This window comes from Chiloscyllium plagiosum, chromosome 11, assembly GCF_004010195.1.
Source record: "Chiloscyllium plagiosum isolate BGI_BamShark_2017 chromosome 11, ASM401019v2, whole genome shotgun sequence".
Lineage (NCBI taxonomy): Eukaryota > Metazoa > Chordata > Chondrichthyes > Orectolobiformes > Hemiscylliidae > Chiloscyllium > Chiloscyllium plagiosum.
In genome coordinates this window covers 628,998-648,975 of record NC_057720.1, presented here as the reverse complement: position 1 = coordinate 648,975, position 19,978 = coordinate 628,998, and the positions used below count along the sequence as shown (strand labels likewise).

Sequence of the window (19,978 nt, the reverse complement as noted above, 5' to 3'; positions counted from 1 at the left end):
GGTGATCCCGGGGGGATGGGTGTTGGGGGGTGATCCTGGGGGGATGGATGTTGGGGGGTGATCCCGAGGGGACGGGTGTTCTGGGTTTGAGGGAGATCTACTCGTCAGTCAGACAGGTTTGGTCTTTGGGGCCAGTCAATGAATCGGATTTGTTTTCCAACAGAGGTTGACCAGTTTGAATTGTTTCTGAATTGGGTCTGATGGAGCTCAGTGTTGGATCTGATTATTGGGCTGTGTAAACAGATGAGAGTTTGCTGAATGATCCAGCCAGCAGTAACAATCATATACTAGTTTCACAGAGGGACACAAACAGCAGAGCTCCAGCGATATCTCCAGGCTGTATCTCAATCTGCTCAAAGTGTGATCTGGATCCACTCGGTGTGCAGGTGACTCTGCTCCTGGATTTGGACTCCAAGGGGATTGCCAGCAATGGGATCCCCCCGTGTTCCAGAACAGATTTCCCCTCATTGCCTGCAGAGATTCCTGGATCCCACTGAAGCCATAAGCTCCTGAAAACACATTCCCCACACGTGGGGCAGGGACAGAATTGCCTGCACCAGCTCCAGAATGGTTAGCACATGGGTAGCTGTGTTGGTTCACCAATCCCCGAGTGTCCACTGCAGCACGGAGTCAGTCTGGAAAACAATCCTCCTCCTCTTCTACATACGTGGATGGAAACCAACCGACCTGCAACCAACCAATCGAGACCCAGTGATGGTCAAACCAGGAAATGTCCCATCTTCTCTCAATGCCAGACATTCCAGTTGAGGGATCCATTTTAAGATTCTGACAGTACTGCAGGAGACTATTCTGCCCATCAAACCTGCACTTGCTAATTCTACCCAATTAATCCCCTTCCTCTGCACTTTCCCCATTGTCCAGAAAATGACCATGCACAAGGATTTTCCTGGTTCCTGTGTGGAAGTTCTGATGGAATCTGCTCCCACCGCCCTTTCAGGCAGCACCTTCCAGATCCCAACAACTCACTGTGTAAAATAATCCCCCTCCCCTAACCCCCTGGGGCTTCTCCCCAATTCCCTTCAATCTGTCTCCCTCTGCTCCCTCACCCTCCTGCCCCTGGAAACACTCTCTCCTGATTTACTCCATCAAACTCTCTCCATGGTTTTGAACACCTCGGTTAAACCCCCCTGGAACCTTCTCTGCTCTAAGGAGAACAATCCCGGATTCTCCACATTCTCTGAGATTTGCCAGACTGACTGGGATTAACTGGATCATTGTGCGCATGGGCTTGATGGACAGAAGGGCCTCATTCAGTGCTGTCAAATTCTCAGAAGCAATGACCAGCCAGAGCCTGGGTCTGTTCACAGTGTTACACACTCTCACACTCTCAGTGTTATACCCAGGACAGTGTTACACACTCTCAGTGTTATTCCCAGGACAGTGTTACATACTCTCACACTCTCAGTATTATACCCAGGACAGTGTTACACACTCACACACTCTCAATGTTATACCCAGGACAGTGTTACACACTCTCACACCCTCAGTGTTATACCCAGGACAGTGTTACACACTCTCACACTCTCAGTGTTATACCCAGGACAGTGTTACACACTCTCACACTCTCAGTGTTATACCCAGGACAGTGTTACACACTCTCACACTCTCAGTATTATACCCTGGACAGTGTTACACACTCTCACACTCTCAGTGTTATACCCAGGACAGTGTTACACACTCTCACACTCTCAGTGTTATACCCAGGACAGTGTTACACACTCTCACACTCTCAGTGTTATACCCAGGACAGTGTTACACACTCTCACACTCTCAGTGTTATACCCAGGACAGTGTTACACACTCTCACACTCTCAGTGTTATACCCAGGACAGTGTTACACACTCTCACACTCTCAGTGTTATACCCAGGACAGTGTTACACACTCTCACACTCTCAGTATTATACCCTGGACAGTGTTACACACTCTCACACTCTCAGTGTTATACCCAGGACAGTGTTACACACTCTCACACTCTCAGTGTTATACCCAGGACAGTGTTACACACTCTCACACTCTCAGTGTTATACCCAGGACAGTGTTACACACTCTCACACTCTCAGTGTTATACCCAGGACAGTGTTACACACTCTCACACTCTCAGTGTTATACCCAGGACAGTGTTACACACTCTCACACTCTCAGTGTTATACCCAGGACAGTGTTACACACTCTCACACTCTCAGTATTATACCCTGGACAGTGTTACACACTCTCACACTCTCAGTGTTATACCCAGGACAGTGTTACACACTCTCACACTCTCAGTGTTATACCCAGGACAGTGTTACACACTCTCACACTCTCAGTGTTATACCCAGGACAGTGTTACACACTCTCACACTCTCAGTGTTATACCCAGGACAGTGTTACACACTCTCACACTCTCAGTGTTATACCCAGGACAGTGTTACACACTCTCACACTCTCAGTGTTATACCCAGGACAGTGTTACACACTCTCACACTCTCAGTGTTATACCCAGGACAGTGTTACACACTCTCACACTCTCAGTGTTATACCCAGGACAGTGTTACACACTCTCACACTCTCAGTGTTATACCCAGGACAGTGTTACACACTCTCACACTCTCAGTGTTATACCCAGGACAGTGTTACACACTCTCACACTCTCAGTGTTATACCCAGGACAGTGTTACACACTCTCACACTCTCAGTATTATACCCTGGACAGTGTTACACACTCTCACACTCTCAGTATTATACCCTGGACAGTGTTACACACTCTCACACTCTCAGTATTATACCCTGGACAGTGTTACACACTCTCACACTCTCAGTATTATACCCTGGACAGTGTTACACACTCTCACACTCTCAGTATTATACCCTGGACAGTGTTACACACTCTCACACTCTCAGTGTTATACCCAGGACAGTGTTACACACTCTCACCCTCTCAGTGTTATTCCCAGGACAGTGTTACACACTCTCACCCTCTCAGTGTTATTCCCAGGACAGTGTTACACACTCTCACCCTCTCAGTGTTATTCCCAGGACAGTGTTACACACTCTCACCCTCTCAGTGTTATTCCCAGGACAGTGTTACACACTCTCACACTCTCAGTATTATACCCAGGACAGTGTTACACACTCTCACACTCTCAGTGTTATACCCAGGACAGTGTTACACACTCTCACACTCTCAGTATTATACCCAGGACAGTGTTACACACTCTCACACTCTCAGTGTTATACCCAGGACAGTGTTACACACTCTCACACTCTCAGTGTTATACCCAGGACAGTGTCTCTCATTCTCACACCCACACTCTGTGTGTTATTCCCAGGACGGGGTTACACACCCTGCCATTGACAGCTCCTCGCCACCAGCCATTGGGTCCATTCTTGGTGTAAATCTTCACCATGTCTCCCTCCTGCAGTGACAGTTCCCTCATATCTCGTGCTGAGAAGGCATACTGAGCCACAGCAACACCCACCACCTTCGGGCCCAAAGCTGCCAAAATAAAATAGAAACCGTTATTTGTTCACACAGAACATGTGACCAGAGAGTTAGCGAAAACATGACAAATTTGGTTGAATGCTTGCATTGTCCATTCATCAGGACAACGTGCAAGTATACCAATTTAAATGGAAAACCAACATTTACAATGCCGCCCTCATATTCCAGCAGATACATTTGTCCATGACAGTATTGGTAAGAGTGACCACCTTATAGTTCTTGTGCAAACAAAGTCCCACCTTCACATTGACAATACCCTCCATCATCTTGTGTGGCACTACCACTGTGCTAAATGGGACAGACTTCAAACAGATTGAGTAACTCAAGCCTGGGCATCCATGAGGCAGTGAGGGCCCTCAACAGCAGCTGAACTGTACTCCAGCACAGCCCGGCATATCCCCCAGTCAACCATTACCACCAAGCCTGGGGATCAATTCTGGTTCAATGGAGAGTGTAGGAGGGCATGCCAGGAGCAGTACCAGGCAGACCTGAAGATGAGGTGCCAACCTGGTGAAGCTACCAAACAGGATTACTTCCAAACAGCATAAACAGCCAGTGATAGACAGAGCTAAGTGATGCCACGACCATTGGATCAGATCTAAGCTCTGCAGTCCTTACACATCCAGTGGGGAATGATGATGGACAATTGAACAACTTACTGGAGGAGGAGGCTCCACAAATCTCCCCATCCTCAATGACGGAGGAGCCCGGCACATCAGGGCAACAGATAAGTCTCTTGCTTTCACAGCAATCTTCAGCCAGACACGCCGAGTAGATAATCCATCTCGGGCTCCTCCAGCAGTCCCCAGCATCCCAGATACCAGGCTCCAGCCAGTTCCACATGAATTGACCTTACAGTGCATAAAATTGCCCAGGTATGTCCCGTACACAAAAAGCAGGACAAATCCAACCGGGCCAATCCCCGCCCAATCAGTCTACTCTCCATCCTCAGTAACGTGATGGAAGGTGTCAGTAACAGAGCTATCAAGCAGCACCTGCTCAGCAATAACCTGCTCAGTGACGCCCAGTTTGGGATCCCCAGGGTCACTCAGCTCCTGACCTCATTACAGCCTTGGGTCAAATATGGACAAAAGAGCTGAATTCCAGAGGGGAGGGGAGAGGGACAGCCCTTATCATCGAGGCTGCATTCGACCAAGTGTGGCATCAAGGAGCCCGGGCAAAACTGGAATCAATGCGTATCAGGGGCAAACTCTCCGCTGGTTGGAGTCATACCTGACACAGAGGAAGATGGTGGTGGGTGTTGGAGGTCAGTCATCTCAGCTCCAGGACATCCCTGCAGGAGTCCCTCAGGGTAGTGTTATCAATGACCTTCCCTCCATCATCAGGTCAGAAGTGGGGATGTTCACCAATGATTGCACTGTTCAGCATCATTCATGACTCCTCCTCAGATACTTAGCGAGTCCACGTTCAAATCCAGGCTTGGGCTGACAAGTAACATTCACACCACACAACTGCCAGGCAATGGCTATTTCCAATAAGAGAGAATCTAACCACAGCCCCTTGATATTCAATGGTGTTACCATCACGGAATCCCCCATTGTCAACATTTGGGGGTGGGGAGTGGGGGTGGCATTGACCAGAAACTCACCTGGACTCCATATAAACACAGTAACCCCAAGAGCAGGTCCGATGTTAGGAAACCTGCAGCACCATGAATAATTATGACGTAGAGATATAATTTCTATGCTGCTGGAATTACCTGAGGCACGGTCAGTGGTGCAGACAGAGGAGGCTAAGGGTGATAGTGACAGATTTGAGAAATGGCAGGCACCTCAGAAATGTGGAGGTGATGGATTTTTCTCGGAAGATCGAGGAGACAATACAAAGGGAATGGATGAGAGAGAGCTTGGATTCTGTGTGTTCAGGTTAACAGAGTGGTTCACAGTATCCTGCTCTTCGTAATCAATGAGAATCTGCTCCATCTTCATCAACGCGGTCAGACCCCAGCCTCAGGGAGGATTATGTCCGATCCTGGGCCCTGCTCTTTCAGAACAATGTCAGGGTGAGGAGAGGGAGCTGAGGAGATTTACTGGAATGGGATCAGGGATGAGGGACCTTAGTGAATGTGGAGAGACTGGAGAATCCGGGATTGTTCTCTTTAGAGCAGAGAAGGTTCCGGGAGGTTTAACCGAGGTGTTCAAAATCATGGAGAGAGTTTGATGGAGTAAATCAGGAGAGAGTGTTTCCAGGGGCCGGAGGGTGAGGGAGCAGAGGGAGACAGATTGAAGGGAATTGGGAAGAAGCCCCGGGAGGAGGGGGATTGTTTAAACACAGCGACTTCATATGGGACAGTGGACACAGGTCCAATTAAATCATCCAAAATGGAACTGGGGAAATATTGATTACATTACAGTGTGGAAACAGGCCCTTCGGCCCAACAAGTCCACACCGGCCCGCCGAAGCGAAACCCACCCATACCCCTACATTTACCCCTTACCTAACACCACGGGCAATTTAGCATGGCCAATTCACCTGACCTGCACATCTTTGGACTGTGGGAGGAAACCGACGCAGACACGGGGAGAATGTGCAAACTCCACACAGACAGTCGCCTGAGGCGGGAATTGAACCCGGGTCTCAGGCGCTGTGAGGCAGCAGTGCTAACCACTGTGCCACCATGCCGGCAGATATCTTGAGGGAGAAAACATTTCAGTGGGATGGGGACAGATTGGGTAAGAGAAATTATTCAGCGGTTTTTATCAAAAGAGCTAGCGCAGAATGGATGGGCTGTAGGATAGAGGTTTATAAAATTATGAAGGGCATGGGTAGGATAAACAGACAAGGTCTTTTCCCTGGGGTGGGGGAGTCCAGAACTAGAGGGCATAGGTTTAGGGTGAGATGGGAAAGATATAAAAGAGACCTGAGGGGCAACGTTTTCACGCAGAGGGAGGTACATATATGGAATGAGCTGCCAGAGGAAGTGGTGGAGGCTGGTACAATTGCAACATTTAAGAGGCATCTGGATGGGTACATGAATAGGGCGGGTTTGGAGGGATATGGGCCGGGTGCTGGCAGGTGGGACTAGATTGGGTTGGGATATCTGGTCAGCAGATGTCTGTGCTGTATGTCTCTGAGACTCTGTGACAAATTGAAGTCACAACCTTGAACCCACCACTGAGAGAGAATTTGGCGCTGGGTGATGTCTGATTTGGGATAAAGAGGAGTCTGAGAAGGCGAGGTCATGTCCTTCAGACAAATGTGAGGCAACACTAATTCTAAAGCGAACTATACAGTAAACGGAAGAGCCTTGGGAAAGGTTGATGGGCAAAGAGATCTGGGAGTGCAGGTCCATTGTACCCTGAAGGTTGCTGCACAGGTGGATAGAGTGGGCAAGAAGGCATACAGTATGCTTGCCTTCATTGGACGGGGTATTGAGTATAAGAGCTGGCAAGTCATGTTAAAATTATATAAGACATTGATTCGGCCACATTTAGAATACTGTGTACAGTTCTGGTCGTCACATTACCAAAAGGATGTGGACGCTTTGGAGAGTTAAGATGGGTCTGGACAGATGCATGAGTAGGTGGGGAGCAGAGGGACACAGATGCTTAGGGATTGGGCGACAGGTTTAGGCAGTAAATTTGTATTAGCTCAGGCTTGGAGGGCCGAAGGGCCTGTTCCTGGGCTGTAAACTTTCTTTGTTTTGTTTTTCACTCTGAATCTGATGCAAAGCAGCTCCAATGGGGATCGAGCATGATCTGATTGAATAGCGAAGCAGGCTCGAGGGGCTGAACAGCCTCGTCCTCATGGCGTCATGGACAAAGCCTGACTGATCAAATAAGAGACTCAATCTGTGAGCAACACTGCCCTCCAGTGTTTGGTGTAAGGACAGCTACAGAAATGCCCTATCCTCAGATTTAGAGCCTCACCCAGAGCAGGTCAACAGCCAAAGGCAGGGAATGGAGTTGGGATCTTCCTGCTGTGTGTGTGTGGACCTCCGGACCACACAGAATGATCACAGAAATCCAACATTTAGTTCCTAATCGTTTTGTTTGTTAACAAAGCTCAGAAAGCAGAAGGTTTTGTCTCAGTGTGAAATTGCACATTAATTACTAACAGCAGCAGAATCTCAAGATGATCAGATTCTGTAAGGTGGGGAGCAGAAGGTATAGGAAATCACTCAGCTCCTGCAGCAGAGAGTAAACGAGAGGAAAATCAAACCCTCAATCTCTCCAATCTCCCAGAGGGAATTTTAAATCCATTCCCACAGGAAAATATTCCCTTCTCAGATCAGAAATACGGTCAGAGGCAGTGTTACTGATGGGAGAGGTGGGGGGTGAGAGAGAGAGGTAGAGAGGGAGGGAGGGAGGGAGGCAGAGAGTGAGAGACAGACAATGTGATGGGGTAGTGACTGAGAGAGAGTGATCAAAAAAGGGAGTACAGATCAAGAAAGGGAGCAACAACATATGCTACACAGAGAGACTCTGCCTTCACACCTCTCACACACTCCCTCAAGGATCTTGAACACCAGCTCGACGGCAGGCACCACACTCTTGAAATCGAGATTGAGTCCATATTCTCAGGTTGTGTACAGGATACAGTGAATCAGCTGAGACACTGTCAAGCGGAATAGGTAATGGAACTACACCACTGGCATGCACACCCAGAACATGAAACTAGCCAAACTTGGCATCACCAGCAGCAGTACCCAAGCCTCCTCTGGACCACGGTTGAAAATGGCACCATCGCAGGGAAATCCATCACAAACTTGTCTGACCACACTCTTCAACCAAACAAAATCCAAGTTCTCAGCTGAGGGCTTAATTTATACCAAATGGATCCCATTGGTCTAGCAGCAGACACTGAGGAAAACATCAGGTGAACGAGGATTCGGGAATGTTTCCACAAACCCCAATATGTCGACAGCAAACCCAACGAGACAACCAAAGAACTGGAACAGTCGACAGAGAGATCCGTGATCCAGCAACCAATGAGGAAACAATCAAAATGGACTGTTCCGGAAGGTCACAGCTCCGGAAGGTCACAGCTCCGGAAGGTCACAGCCCCAGGCCCAAGCTGTCAGGAGATGCGTTAATGCCAGATTCATCAGCTGCACCCACAGGGTAGCGCAGTATATTTTCCAAACACAAAGCAACACAGTCCATGTTCTCAAACCCAACCACAACCTCGTCACCAAACCAGCCAACAAAGGAGGAGCCATCAGCTTACAGAATAGAACAAACTATCGCAAAGAAACACACTGACAACTGAACAACCAGGAACATTCCAGACAACTCATGGCCGATCCAAGCAAAGAACACACCTGGGAACTGAAAGACTGACCAAGGTTGTTGACCCAGTCCTTTCAGAGTATCCTACACTCTCTCATCCCATAAACGTCTCACATGGGGGACTGCTACTGCCTTCCAAAGGTTCACAATGCTCACACACCTGGACCTCCCTCCGTACCCGGCATTGGGACCCCGTGTGAGAATCTATCTGGGCATGTTGAATGCACCTTGGAACCCATTGCATTAGGGACCCCAGCTTCTGTCGCGACACTACAGATTTCTAACAGAAACACAGCACCAATGGAGTAGTCAAACCAGGAATGTTCCTCATCACAATGGATGTTTCAGCTCTACACCAGCATCCCCCCTGATGACAGCATCACTGCACAGCCGCAGTACTCAATACCAATAACTGCTAATCTCTGAGCTCCCACTATACAACTCGGCTTCATCCTCGATCACAACGTCTTCACCTTCGACAACCACCTCTTCATCCAGACATGGAGACTTTATTTATACCCCAATGTGCCAACATTTTCATGCATAATTTCGAACAAGAATTCTTTGCTGCACAGAGCCTCCCACCAGCACTATCCACTAGATACATTGATGACATTTTCTTCCTTTGGACTCATGGTGAAGAATCACTGAAATGACTGCACAACAATATCAACATGTTCCATCCCACCATCAGACGCACCATGGGCTACTCTTCAGAATCAGTCTCATTCTTGGCCACACACCTCTCCATCAAGGATGGATACCTCGGTAGCTCACTCTACAGCAAGCCCACAGATAACCTCAAGATGCTGCACTTCTCTAGCCTCCACCTGAAACGTGTTAAAGAGTCATCCCCTGCGCATACACAGGTTCGGGTGAGAGGGAAGGCAACAGATACCTAAAGATACTGGAAGATGCCCTCAGAAGAGCGGGATATGACCCTCAACGCATCCATTGCCAGTTCCAACACACCACAATGAAAACCTGTAATGACTTCCTCAGAAGACAGACATGGGACATGACCGTTATGCCATGTTCCTCACAGCCTTCAATATGTCATCGATGAGACCATAGAACATGGAAATGTACAGCACAGAACAGGCCCTTAGGCCCACGATGTTGTGCCGAGACTTAATCCTAATGTAAAATATAGTAACTTAACCTACACACTCCTCAACTCACTGCTATCCATGTCCATGTCCAGCAGTCGCTAAAATGTCCCTAATGACTCTGCTTCCACCACCATCGCTGGCAACGTATTCCATGCATTCACAACTCTCTGCGTAAAGAACCTTCCTCTGATGTCTCCTTTATACCTTCCTCCTAACACCTTAAAACTATGACTTCTCTTACCAGGCAATCCTGCTCTGGGGAAAAGTCTCTGGCTATTGACTCTATCTATTCCTCTCATTATTGTGTACACCTCGATCAGGTCTCTTCTCTTCCTCCTTCTCTCCAGAGAGAAAAGTCCGAGCTTATTCAACCTTTCTTCATACAGCAAGCCCTCCAGTCCAGGCAGCATCCTGGTAAATCTTCTTTGCACCCTCTCCAAAGCCTCTGTATCTTTCCGATAGTAGGGCGACCAGAACCAGACACAATATTCCAAGTGTGGTCTCACCAGGGACTTGTAGAGCTGCAGCAAAACCTCGTGGCTCTTAAACTCGATCCCCCTGTTAATAAAAGCCAAAACACTATATGTTTTCTTAACAACCGTATCCACTTGGGTGGCAACTTTGAGGGATCTATGCACTTGTACACCCAGATCCCTCTGTTCCTCTACACTGCCAAGAATTCTGTCTTTAATCCTATATTCAGCATTCAAGTTCGACCTTCCAAAATGCATCACTTCGCATTTATCCAGGTTCAACTCCATCTGCCATTTCTCAGCCCAGCTCTGTATCCTGAAAAATGTGTTGCTGGAAAAGCGCAGCAGGTCAGGCAGCATCCAAGGAGCAGGAGAATCGACGTTTCAGGCATAAGTCCTGTCTATGTCACGCTGCAGCCTGCAACAGCCCTCGATACTATCAATGGCACCTCCAACCTTTGTGTCATCTGCAAATTTACTAACCCATCCCTCAACCTCCTCATCCAAGTCATTTCTAAAAACTACAAAGAGCAGAGGCCCAAGAACAGAGCCCTGTGGGACCCCACTTGAAGCAGAATACTTTCCATCTACATGATTCACAGCAAACTGCCCAGTCCTCAGGACAACATGGACCACAACACCATACAACCCTGACATGGCAACCACTGCAAGACGTGTCAGATCATCGACACGGATACCACCATTATATGTGGGGACACCACCCACCATGTACATGGCAGGTACTCCTGTGACTTGGCCAATGTTGTCTATCTCATACGCTGCAGGCAAGGATGCCTCGAGGCATTGTACATTGACGAGACCAAGCAGACGCTACGGCAACAGATGAATGGACGCCTCGCAACAATCACCAGACAGGGGTGTTCCCTCCCAGTCAGGGAACACATCAGTGGTCAGGGACATTCAGCCTGCGATCATTGGGTACACCCTCTCTAGGGTGGTCTTCCAGATACACAACAACACCGAATCGCTGAGCAGAAACTGGTATCAAGTTCTGTACCCATGAGAACGGCCCCAATCGTGATCTTGGGTTCATGTCACACTATATGTAACTCCAACATTCTGTTCTGTGTAACCTCTTCCTTTACTAGAACAAAGAACATTCCAGCCCAGGAACAGGCCCTTCGGCCCTCCAGCCTGCGCCGATCCAGATCCTCGATCTAAACCTGTCACCTATTTTCTAAGGATCTGTATCCCCCTGTTCCCTGCCCATTCAGGGATCTTTAATGACACTATCGTTCTCACCCCTACCACCTCCACTGGCAACGCGTTCCAGGCCCCCACCAGCCTCAGTGTGAAGAATCTTCCACACATATCTCCCTTAAACTTTTCCCTTCTCACCTCAAACTCGTTACCCCTCATAATCGAGTCCTGTTTTCTCACCATCACCTTGATTCCTTGACATAGAAACAGAGATGACAGGAGCAGGAGTAGGCCATTCGGCCCTTTGTACCTGCCCCACCTTTCAATGCAATCATGGCTGATCCTGCAATCTCAGTCTCCCATTCCCGCCCTCTCTCCATCCCCCTTAATCCCTTTAGCTGTAAGGGTCATGTCCAGCTCCCTCTTGAGTCTATCTAATGAACTGGCCCCAACAGCTTCCTGTAGGAGAGAATTCACAACTCACCGAGTGAAGAAATTCCTCCTCATCTCAGCCCTGAATGGCTTACCCCTTATAATTAGACTGTGACCCCCTAGTTCTGGATTTCCCCAACATCGGGAACATTCTTCCGACATCTAGCCTGTTCAGTCCCATCAGCATTTTATACGCTTCCATGAGATTCCCCTCATTCTAAATTCCAGCGAGTACAAGTCCAGTTGATCCAGTCTTTCCTCATATTTCAGTCCTGCCATCCCGGGAATCAGTCTGGTGAACCTTTACTGGACTCCCTCAATAGCAAGAATGACCTTCCTCAGACGAGGAGACAAACCTGCACACAATACTCAAGGGGTGGCCTCACCAAGGTCTTGTACAACTGCAGCAAGACATCTTTGCTCTGATACTCCTACCCTCTCACTATGAAGGCCAACATGCCATTAGCTTTCCTCCCTGCCTGCTGCACCTGCACACTAACCTTCAGCAACTGTCCCACCATGACGCCCAGGTCTTGTTGCACCTCACCTTTTCCTAAACTGCCACCATTCAGAGAATAATCTTCTTTCCTGTTTTGGTGACCAATATGGGTAACCTCACATTTATCCACATGTATTTGCCTACTCAGCCAGTCTGTCCAGGTCACGCTGCAGCCTCTTAGCATCCTCCTCCCAGCACATACTGCCACCCAGCTTAGCGTCATCTACACATTGGAAATATGGCATTCAACTCCTTCGTCCAAATCGTTAATGTATTTTGTGAACAGCTGGGTCCCAGCACTGACCCCTGTGGTACCCCACTCATCACTGCCTACCACTCTGAAAAGGACCCAATATTCCAACCCCCTGCTTCCTGTCTGCCAAGCAGTTCTCTACCCACATCACTACATTACCTCCTATAACCATAAGCTTTACTTTTCCTTACTAATCTCTCATGTGGAAACTTGTCAAAAGTCCAGAGACACAACATCCACTGATTCACCATCGTCCACTCGACTGGTCACATCCTCAAAACAATCATCTTTCTACCTTAATTACTTTGTACAGTTTTGGATTACTTGTTACTTTAGTTAGTCCCTTGGCACACTTTTGCCTATCACTTTATGCCAGCCATTTGGTTTGTCTCCAGCACCAGCTTATGTTTAGTTTTGGTCATCCCTTCAGTTGCTACTCAGCTGTTGACACTTGATCACCTGCAGAGATTTATTATTCAACCCGTCGACAGTCCACTCACTGCATTTGTACATCGATCTCCCTGTCTATAAATTCTGTGCCTGCATCCTTCCCTTCACCAGACAAAGGGGCAGCGCTCAGAAAGCTTGTGATTTCAAATAAACCTGTTGGAGTATAACCTGGTGTCATGTGACAGGGAGAGAGAGAGACAGAGCACGGTGGAGAGAGAGGGTTCAGGAAAGAGTAATGAGGAGATCGAGAGAGAGAGAGAGAGCATGATGGAGAGAGTGATTAGGAAAGGGAGTGTGATGAGGATGGAGCAATGGAGGAAGAGCGTATAGACACCTCGAGGCGTTGGGCTGACACTGTACAGCGGATTTTTGATCTGAATCTCAGGCTAATCTCTCCCTGAAAAACAGCAAATGGTCGTCAAACAAAGTCAGAGATTAAAGCAGAGGAATTAGAGAGGCAAGCTGTACCTGACCAGAAGGGTGTCGAGGAAGGAGGTAGAAAGCTGAAACCAGCAGGATTTACAAATGAGAGCCCACAGAGCATAGAAGCAGCTGAGATAGGAACGAAAGAGAAAAGAAATTAGTTACAGCAGCACCATGGGAAAACTCTCACAGATGAGCAAACATTAACAAAAGGTCAAACACACTGGGCTGAATCAATTTGTTAATAAAGTCATTCCCTCAATTGTATTTAATTTGTAAAATGTTTATCTCTACACTAGTGTGTCTGATTCACCCTCATCACTGGCATCTGTGTTTCACCCTCACATCATTGCTCTGTATAGATCATTAAACCTTAACCAACAGGTTAAGGTTTAATTTAAAATTTTCCTCATTCTTTAAATTTCTCCTTAGCCTTGACTCTGTCTCTAACCCTACAACTCTCTGCAGCATCCTCCCATTCCAGCCTCTAGCCCATTCCCTGTTTTACTGGCACCATCACTGACAGTTCTGGCTGATACAACAATAGGAATCACAAATCTGGGAACACTTGGATTGATCCCACTCGCCATCCACCAGCACGGGATATGGGAGTCGCTGGTGAGGCCAGCATTAACTACCCATCCTAGAGGCAATCCCATTGCTGGGGGTCTGAGTCACATGTTGGCCAGACCAGTTAAAGATGGCAGTTTCCTTCCCTAAAGGATCTTAGTGACCCAGATGGGCTTTGCCTAACAATTGACATCATTAGACTCTTAAATTCTTATTAGACTCAAATTTCACCATTTGATCCAGCAGATTGAACCTGGGTCCCTAGAACATTAATCTGGATCTCTGAAATAACGGTCTGACAATGGTACTATCTCGCCACCACCTCCCCTTCAGTAGCACATTTACTAAACTGAAATGAATCAGAGAAGATTGATAGACCCAATCATGATGGAGTCTGCGACCAATCAGAGAGCTCCATCTGTCATTGAGCCCAGACAAAAGGAGAGGAACCCCCTCCATCTCCCAATGGGGGAGATCTTTGGGAATCATTGATCCACAGTCCCCTGTTCCTCCTGAACTCGCTGTAATCTCCACACGTCACATCTCCAATTACTCAGATCCTGGAGCCCAGCATGTGGTGTCCTGAGAGAAATCACTCATTTCCATTGGAATGAATCAACATGAACAGCCTCCACTGTCTCTCCCTGGAGTCTGCTCCAATGATTACCCACCATCACACTGGAATATTGATCCCTGGATCACTCTGGAATCTGTCCCTTGGAGGTCAGGCTCTGCAGGGTTTCCTGACCTGGACACAGTGAGGCAGCTGGTCAGGGAGGTCCTGATCTACTGGGATCGATTCCACCAGCTGAGCTGTTTAGATCACAGGGACCAAGTGGTGTAAGTACTCACAGTGACCCCGCCCATGGTGAGCTCTTTGGATCGGGCCATCCTCAGGGTCTTTGTACGGGTAACGTAGGGTGGTGTCCAGGGACCGGAACCCTTCTTTCAGAGAATGATATTTGTAATATTCAACAAGTTCCTGTGAATAAATAACACATTGGTCATTAATCTGTGGAATCACCAGGTATATTACACAAAAACGTGAAAGGGCACAATGAGACCATTCAGCCCATTGTGCCCTTTGAAAGAGATGCTCAATTCGCTTTTCTGCCTCCTGTCTTGGAACTGACTTTTATTCCCAACAGCTCTTTGCTATTTTAAAGATTGCATTTGGTGTGATAACGGTGAAATCAGGCATATTTAATGGCATCTCACACTCTACAATCCCACAGGGTATAACATTCGAGGGTTTCTCAGAGCTCGGAAACTGACCTCTCCTTCCACCCCCCATATGTAATTCATGGAAATGACATCAGATACAGCATGACACACTGTGCTCAGCTCCTTCTCAATGTTAACATTGTTTACAGCATGTTTTACTCTATCACGGAAAACGCCAGGGGCCAGGCCATATCTCCTGCACCTTCGCAGATGTGCACAGTCAGCTTTCACACACGCCACAAGTTCCTCACTCTGAAGAAAATGGTGACTGTGTTCACATGATCAGTGTGCTCCATGTTCAGGGCAAGTGAGTGAGTGACCAGAGCAGGAGACTCCAGGAATACTCATCATGCCTGACACTGGAGGAGTCCAGGACACTAGAGATCATTCCACAGTAACCAACCATCAGTCTCGGAATACCCAGAGAGCCAATCAGATACAACACCTCCATTTCGCTGGCATCACCCTTCCCTCTTTCCTATTCATCTCAACTCTCGGGAAAATAAACATGATTCCAACGCTCAGTAGCAGCAGTGCATGCTAGCTACACGATGCACTACAGGAATTCACCTAGGATCCTTCAACAACACCTTCCAAACCCATGACCACTTCCATCTAGAAGGACAAGAGCAGCAGATACATGGAACACCTCCCTTGCAAGTTCCCCTCCAAAACACTCACCATTGGGACTTGGAAATATATCACCGTTCCTTCAGTGTTGTTCAGTCAAAATCCTGGTACAAGTTAGTTTTGCTATAGTGTGTTTCTTCAATGCGAATTGGTCTTAACGCAGTTGAAGAATTTAGACTGTTATTTGCAGAACATTATTTACCTATATTGGCTGTAATGTGATTCCAGCCCCATCAGTTTAAATGGTGTGGCTATTGCGTGATTTTCTTAGAACACGAGATCACACGAGAACGAAACTATCGCATTAGATCAGAACTGACGGTACCTTCTTCTTAATGGCATTGTGGGTCTACATACAGCACATGGACTGCAACAGTTCATGAAGACAGTTCACCACCTCCTCCAGGGCAACTAGGGACGGGCAATTAACACTGGCGCAGCCAGCAACACCCAGGTCCCCGCACCAAATACAGAAAGGTAATTATTTCTGAAGCCAGGTATTTGGTTGGAAGATTACTCACGGTTAAAGCATGGAATCGCTTATTCTCAGCGATGTGAAAGGATGAATCTCTGGAAATGATTTTGATGTGTTTTACCTCATTGTTGTACCTGCTCAGAGAGTAAGAAATGGATGTGAGGCAGATAGAATCACTCAGACATACAAAACAATCACCTGTTAATCCTTCGAGACCCTCAAACTACCATTCAACAGAATTGCGATGAGGATAAAGCCACTCTGCCCATTAACTCTGTACTGGCATTTACTGTTCACACCAAACCCTTTGCATTCTCAGTATGCTATCTCACTCTTCCTCATTCCCTGTTCCTTTTGCAATTCCCACCTGCAATTATCTATTGCCCTCACCCACCTCTACGGGCAGAGGCTTTAAACCATTTTCCGAATACTTATTTCCCGATTGGATTAATTAGTATTTATCTTTTTTATTTACCCACAGATTCTCCAACAAGGGGAAAGGTTGAAACCATATTTACCCTCTCCAACCCCCTTAGCATCTTCAAATCTCTTTGAAATCTTATTTCTCCCAAAGCAACAAGAAAACTAGACACACATGAGAAAGTGTTTGAGAAACTAATAGGGTTAAAGGCTGACAAATTCCCTAGAGCTGAAGGTGTGTGTCCGAGGATATTAAAGGAGGTGACTACAGAGAGAGTAGAAGCTGGGAATAATCTGCCAGGAATCCTTAGATTCTGCAAAATCACGGAGGGTTAGAAAACTGCCAATGTCACCCCTTTATTTATAAAGGGAAGACAAAGTAACAGTAGGCCAATGAGCTTAAAGGCTGTTATTGGGAAAACATTCGAGTCTTTTTTAATGAAGGATATAATATATATTCATAAACAAACGTAGAAATTGTAGGAGCAGAAATAGACCATTCAGCCCATCAAGCCTGCTCTGATATTCAGTGAGATCAGGACTGACCTGATAATCCTCAACTCCACTTTCCTGCCTTTTCCTCATCACCCTGAGTCTCTTCCTGATTAAACATCTCCCCCTCTCTCTCTCAGCCTTGAATATAGTTAGTGTCCTCTGCAGTAATGAATTACATAGATTCACTACTGTCAGAGAGAAGACACGCCTGCTCATCCCTGTCTTGTGAAAAGGTTGTTTCGCCTTGTGGGAGAGTCTAGGACTACAGGCAATAATCTCAGAATAAAGGGTTGCAAGGTTAAGATAATCTCCGCCTGTCATAGAATCACTCAGCAGAGAACAGCTCCACTACATTCAACAATCTGTGCACACACCCACCCAACTCCCTCTGCTCCTCCAGCTCCTTTACCAATAGCATGCCCTGTTTTAGATTGGGGTTTTTTTTGTGATGTAATTCTTGATGAATTCACTTCAAAGGCACTGTTAAAACAACTCAACGTTCCAACGACCCAACCCTGAGCTATTTCTCTTTTCTTTAAGTCGATGTTTCAGTGGGGGGGGAGTGGACACAGCAACAACTCACTTCACGCTGATGGCATACTCCCCACACTCCTTCACTCTCTGCCGAATCAGGAAGGTGCTGCTTCCACGGTTGATCAGCTCGTTCTCGGCTTGCAGCCGTTCCATTGGCCCCGCGTACCTGATCAGTGACAGAAACAGTTTTAGTGGTTGGCTGGAGCTGGAATGATTTTCACAATCAGCCAAGAAAGACTTGCATTTCCCTAGCACCTTTCAACACCTTCAGATTCCTCAAAGGACTCACTGCCAACAAAGTCCCTGTCATTACATAAAAATCAATAGAAGAATTGTGCATAGCAACATCCCACAAGTCATTCTGACATTGAGAAAGGCTGTTTATAAATGATACTCCATCTGGGATATATATCAAACAGGTCACCAGGGGACACTAACTCACCTTAAACTGCAGTTGTCTCAAGTTTTAACTCCAGGTGGGAGTGTTGGGGGGGGAGGCAGGAGTTTAATATCTCATCACAAAACATCACAATCTTCGAACACTCAATTATTAATACCCTCCAGGAGAGTTTTCTCGAGGAGTATGACGAGGGAAGGGGCCATATTGGACCTGGTACTGGGGAATGAGCCAGGCCAGGTGGTAGAAGGTGCAGTGGGGGATTTCTTTGGGAAGAATGACCACAATTCTGTAAGTTTTAGAATACTCGTAGATAAAGATGAGAGTGGTCCTAAGGGAAGAGTACTAAACTGGGCCAAGGCCAATTATATCAAAATTAGGCAGGAGCTGGGAAATGTGGATTGGACACAGCTATTTGAAGGGAAGTCCACATTTGAGATGTGGGAGGCTTTCAAAGATCGGTTAAAGATAGTGCAGGGTAGGCATGTCCCATTGATAGCAAAGGATAGGAAGGGCAAGATTCGTGAACCGTGGATGGCAGGAGAAATTGTACAACTAGCCAAGAGGAAAAGGGAAGCATACATAAGGTCCAGGCAGCTAAGAACAGAACGGACCCTGGAGGAATATCAGGAGGGTAGGACCAATCTTAAATGAGGAATCAAGCGGGCTCAAAGGGGTCATGAAATAGCTTCAGCGAGCAGAATTAAGGAGAACCCCAAAGCATTTTATTCTTATATAAGAAGCAAGTGGGTAACTAGAGAAAGGATTGGTCCACTAAATGATAATGAAGGAAGGCTGTGTGTCGAACCTGAGAGCATGGGTGAGATTCTGAATGATTACTTTGCATCAGTGCTCACTGAGGAGAGGGACATGATGGATCTTGAGATTAGAGATAGAAGTTTGATTAGTCTGGATCACATTGACATAAGTAGGGAAGGTGTGTTGGGTAGGCTAGAGGTTATTAAGGTGGACAAATCCCCAGGATCGGATGGGATCTATCCCAGGTTGCTGAGGGAGGTGAGAGAGGAAATAGCTGGGGCCCTGACAGATATCTTTGTGGCATCCTTAAATACAGGTGAGGTGCCAGAGGACTGGAGGGTTGCTCATGTTGTACCCCTATACAAGAAGGGTAGTAGGGATATCCCAGGTAACTACAGACCAGTGAGCCTGACGTTGGTGGTGGGAACGTTGTGGAGAAGATACTGAGGGATAGGATCTATTTATATTTGGAAAAGAATGGGCTTATCGATGATGGGCAACATGGTTTTGTGCGGGGGAGATCGTGCCTTACCAACTTAATAGAGTTTGTTGAGGAAGTGACCAAGTTGATAGATGAAGGAAGGGCTGTTGATGTCATATACATGGACTTTAGTAAGACGTTTGATAAGGTTCCCCAAGGTAAACTAATAGAGAAAGTGAAGTCACATGGTGTGCAGGGTGTTCTAGCTCGGTGGATAAAGAACTGGTTGAGTAATAGGAGACAGAGAGTAGTAGTTGAAGGGAGTTTCTTGAAATGGAGAAAGGTGACCAGTGGTGTTCCACAGGGGTCAGTGTTGGGGCTACTGTTGTTTGTAATATACATAAATGATCTGGAAGAGGGCACTGTTGGTATGATCAGCAAGTTTGCAGATGATACGAAGATTGGTGGAGTAGCCGAAAGCATAAGGGACTGTCA

General features: G+C 47.1%; 1 protein-coding gene across 1 annotated transcript in view; it reads right to left on the bottom strand.

The window, feature by feature from the left end:
- Positions 1–24: 24 nt before the first annotated feature.
- The window catches only part of LOC122554089 (guanine nucleotide exchange factor VAV3-like), a 34,949-nt gene continuing 14,995 nt past the window's right edge, over positions 25–19,978 (bottom strand). The window contains exons 5-10 of the mRNA XM_043698542.1: positions 17,956–18,072; positions 16,504–16,591; positions 14,981–15,110; positions 13,604–13,687; positions 3,346–3,497; positions 25–687 (exon numbers count right to left, since the gene is read on the bottom strand). Of these exons, the coding sequence (XP_043554477.1) occupies positions 631–687; positions 3,346–3,497; positions 13,604–13,687; positions 14,981–15,110; positions 16,504–16,591; positions 17,956–18,072 (628 nt within the window). The 3' untranslated portion in view covers positions 25–630. The remainder of the gene's footprint in view (positions 688–3,345; positions 3,498–13,603; positions 13,688–14,980; positions 15,111–16,503; positions 16,592–17,955; positions 18,073–19,978) is intronic.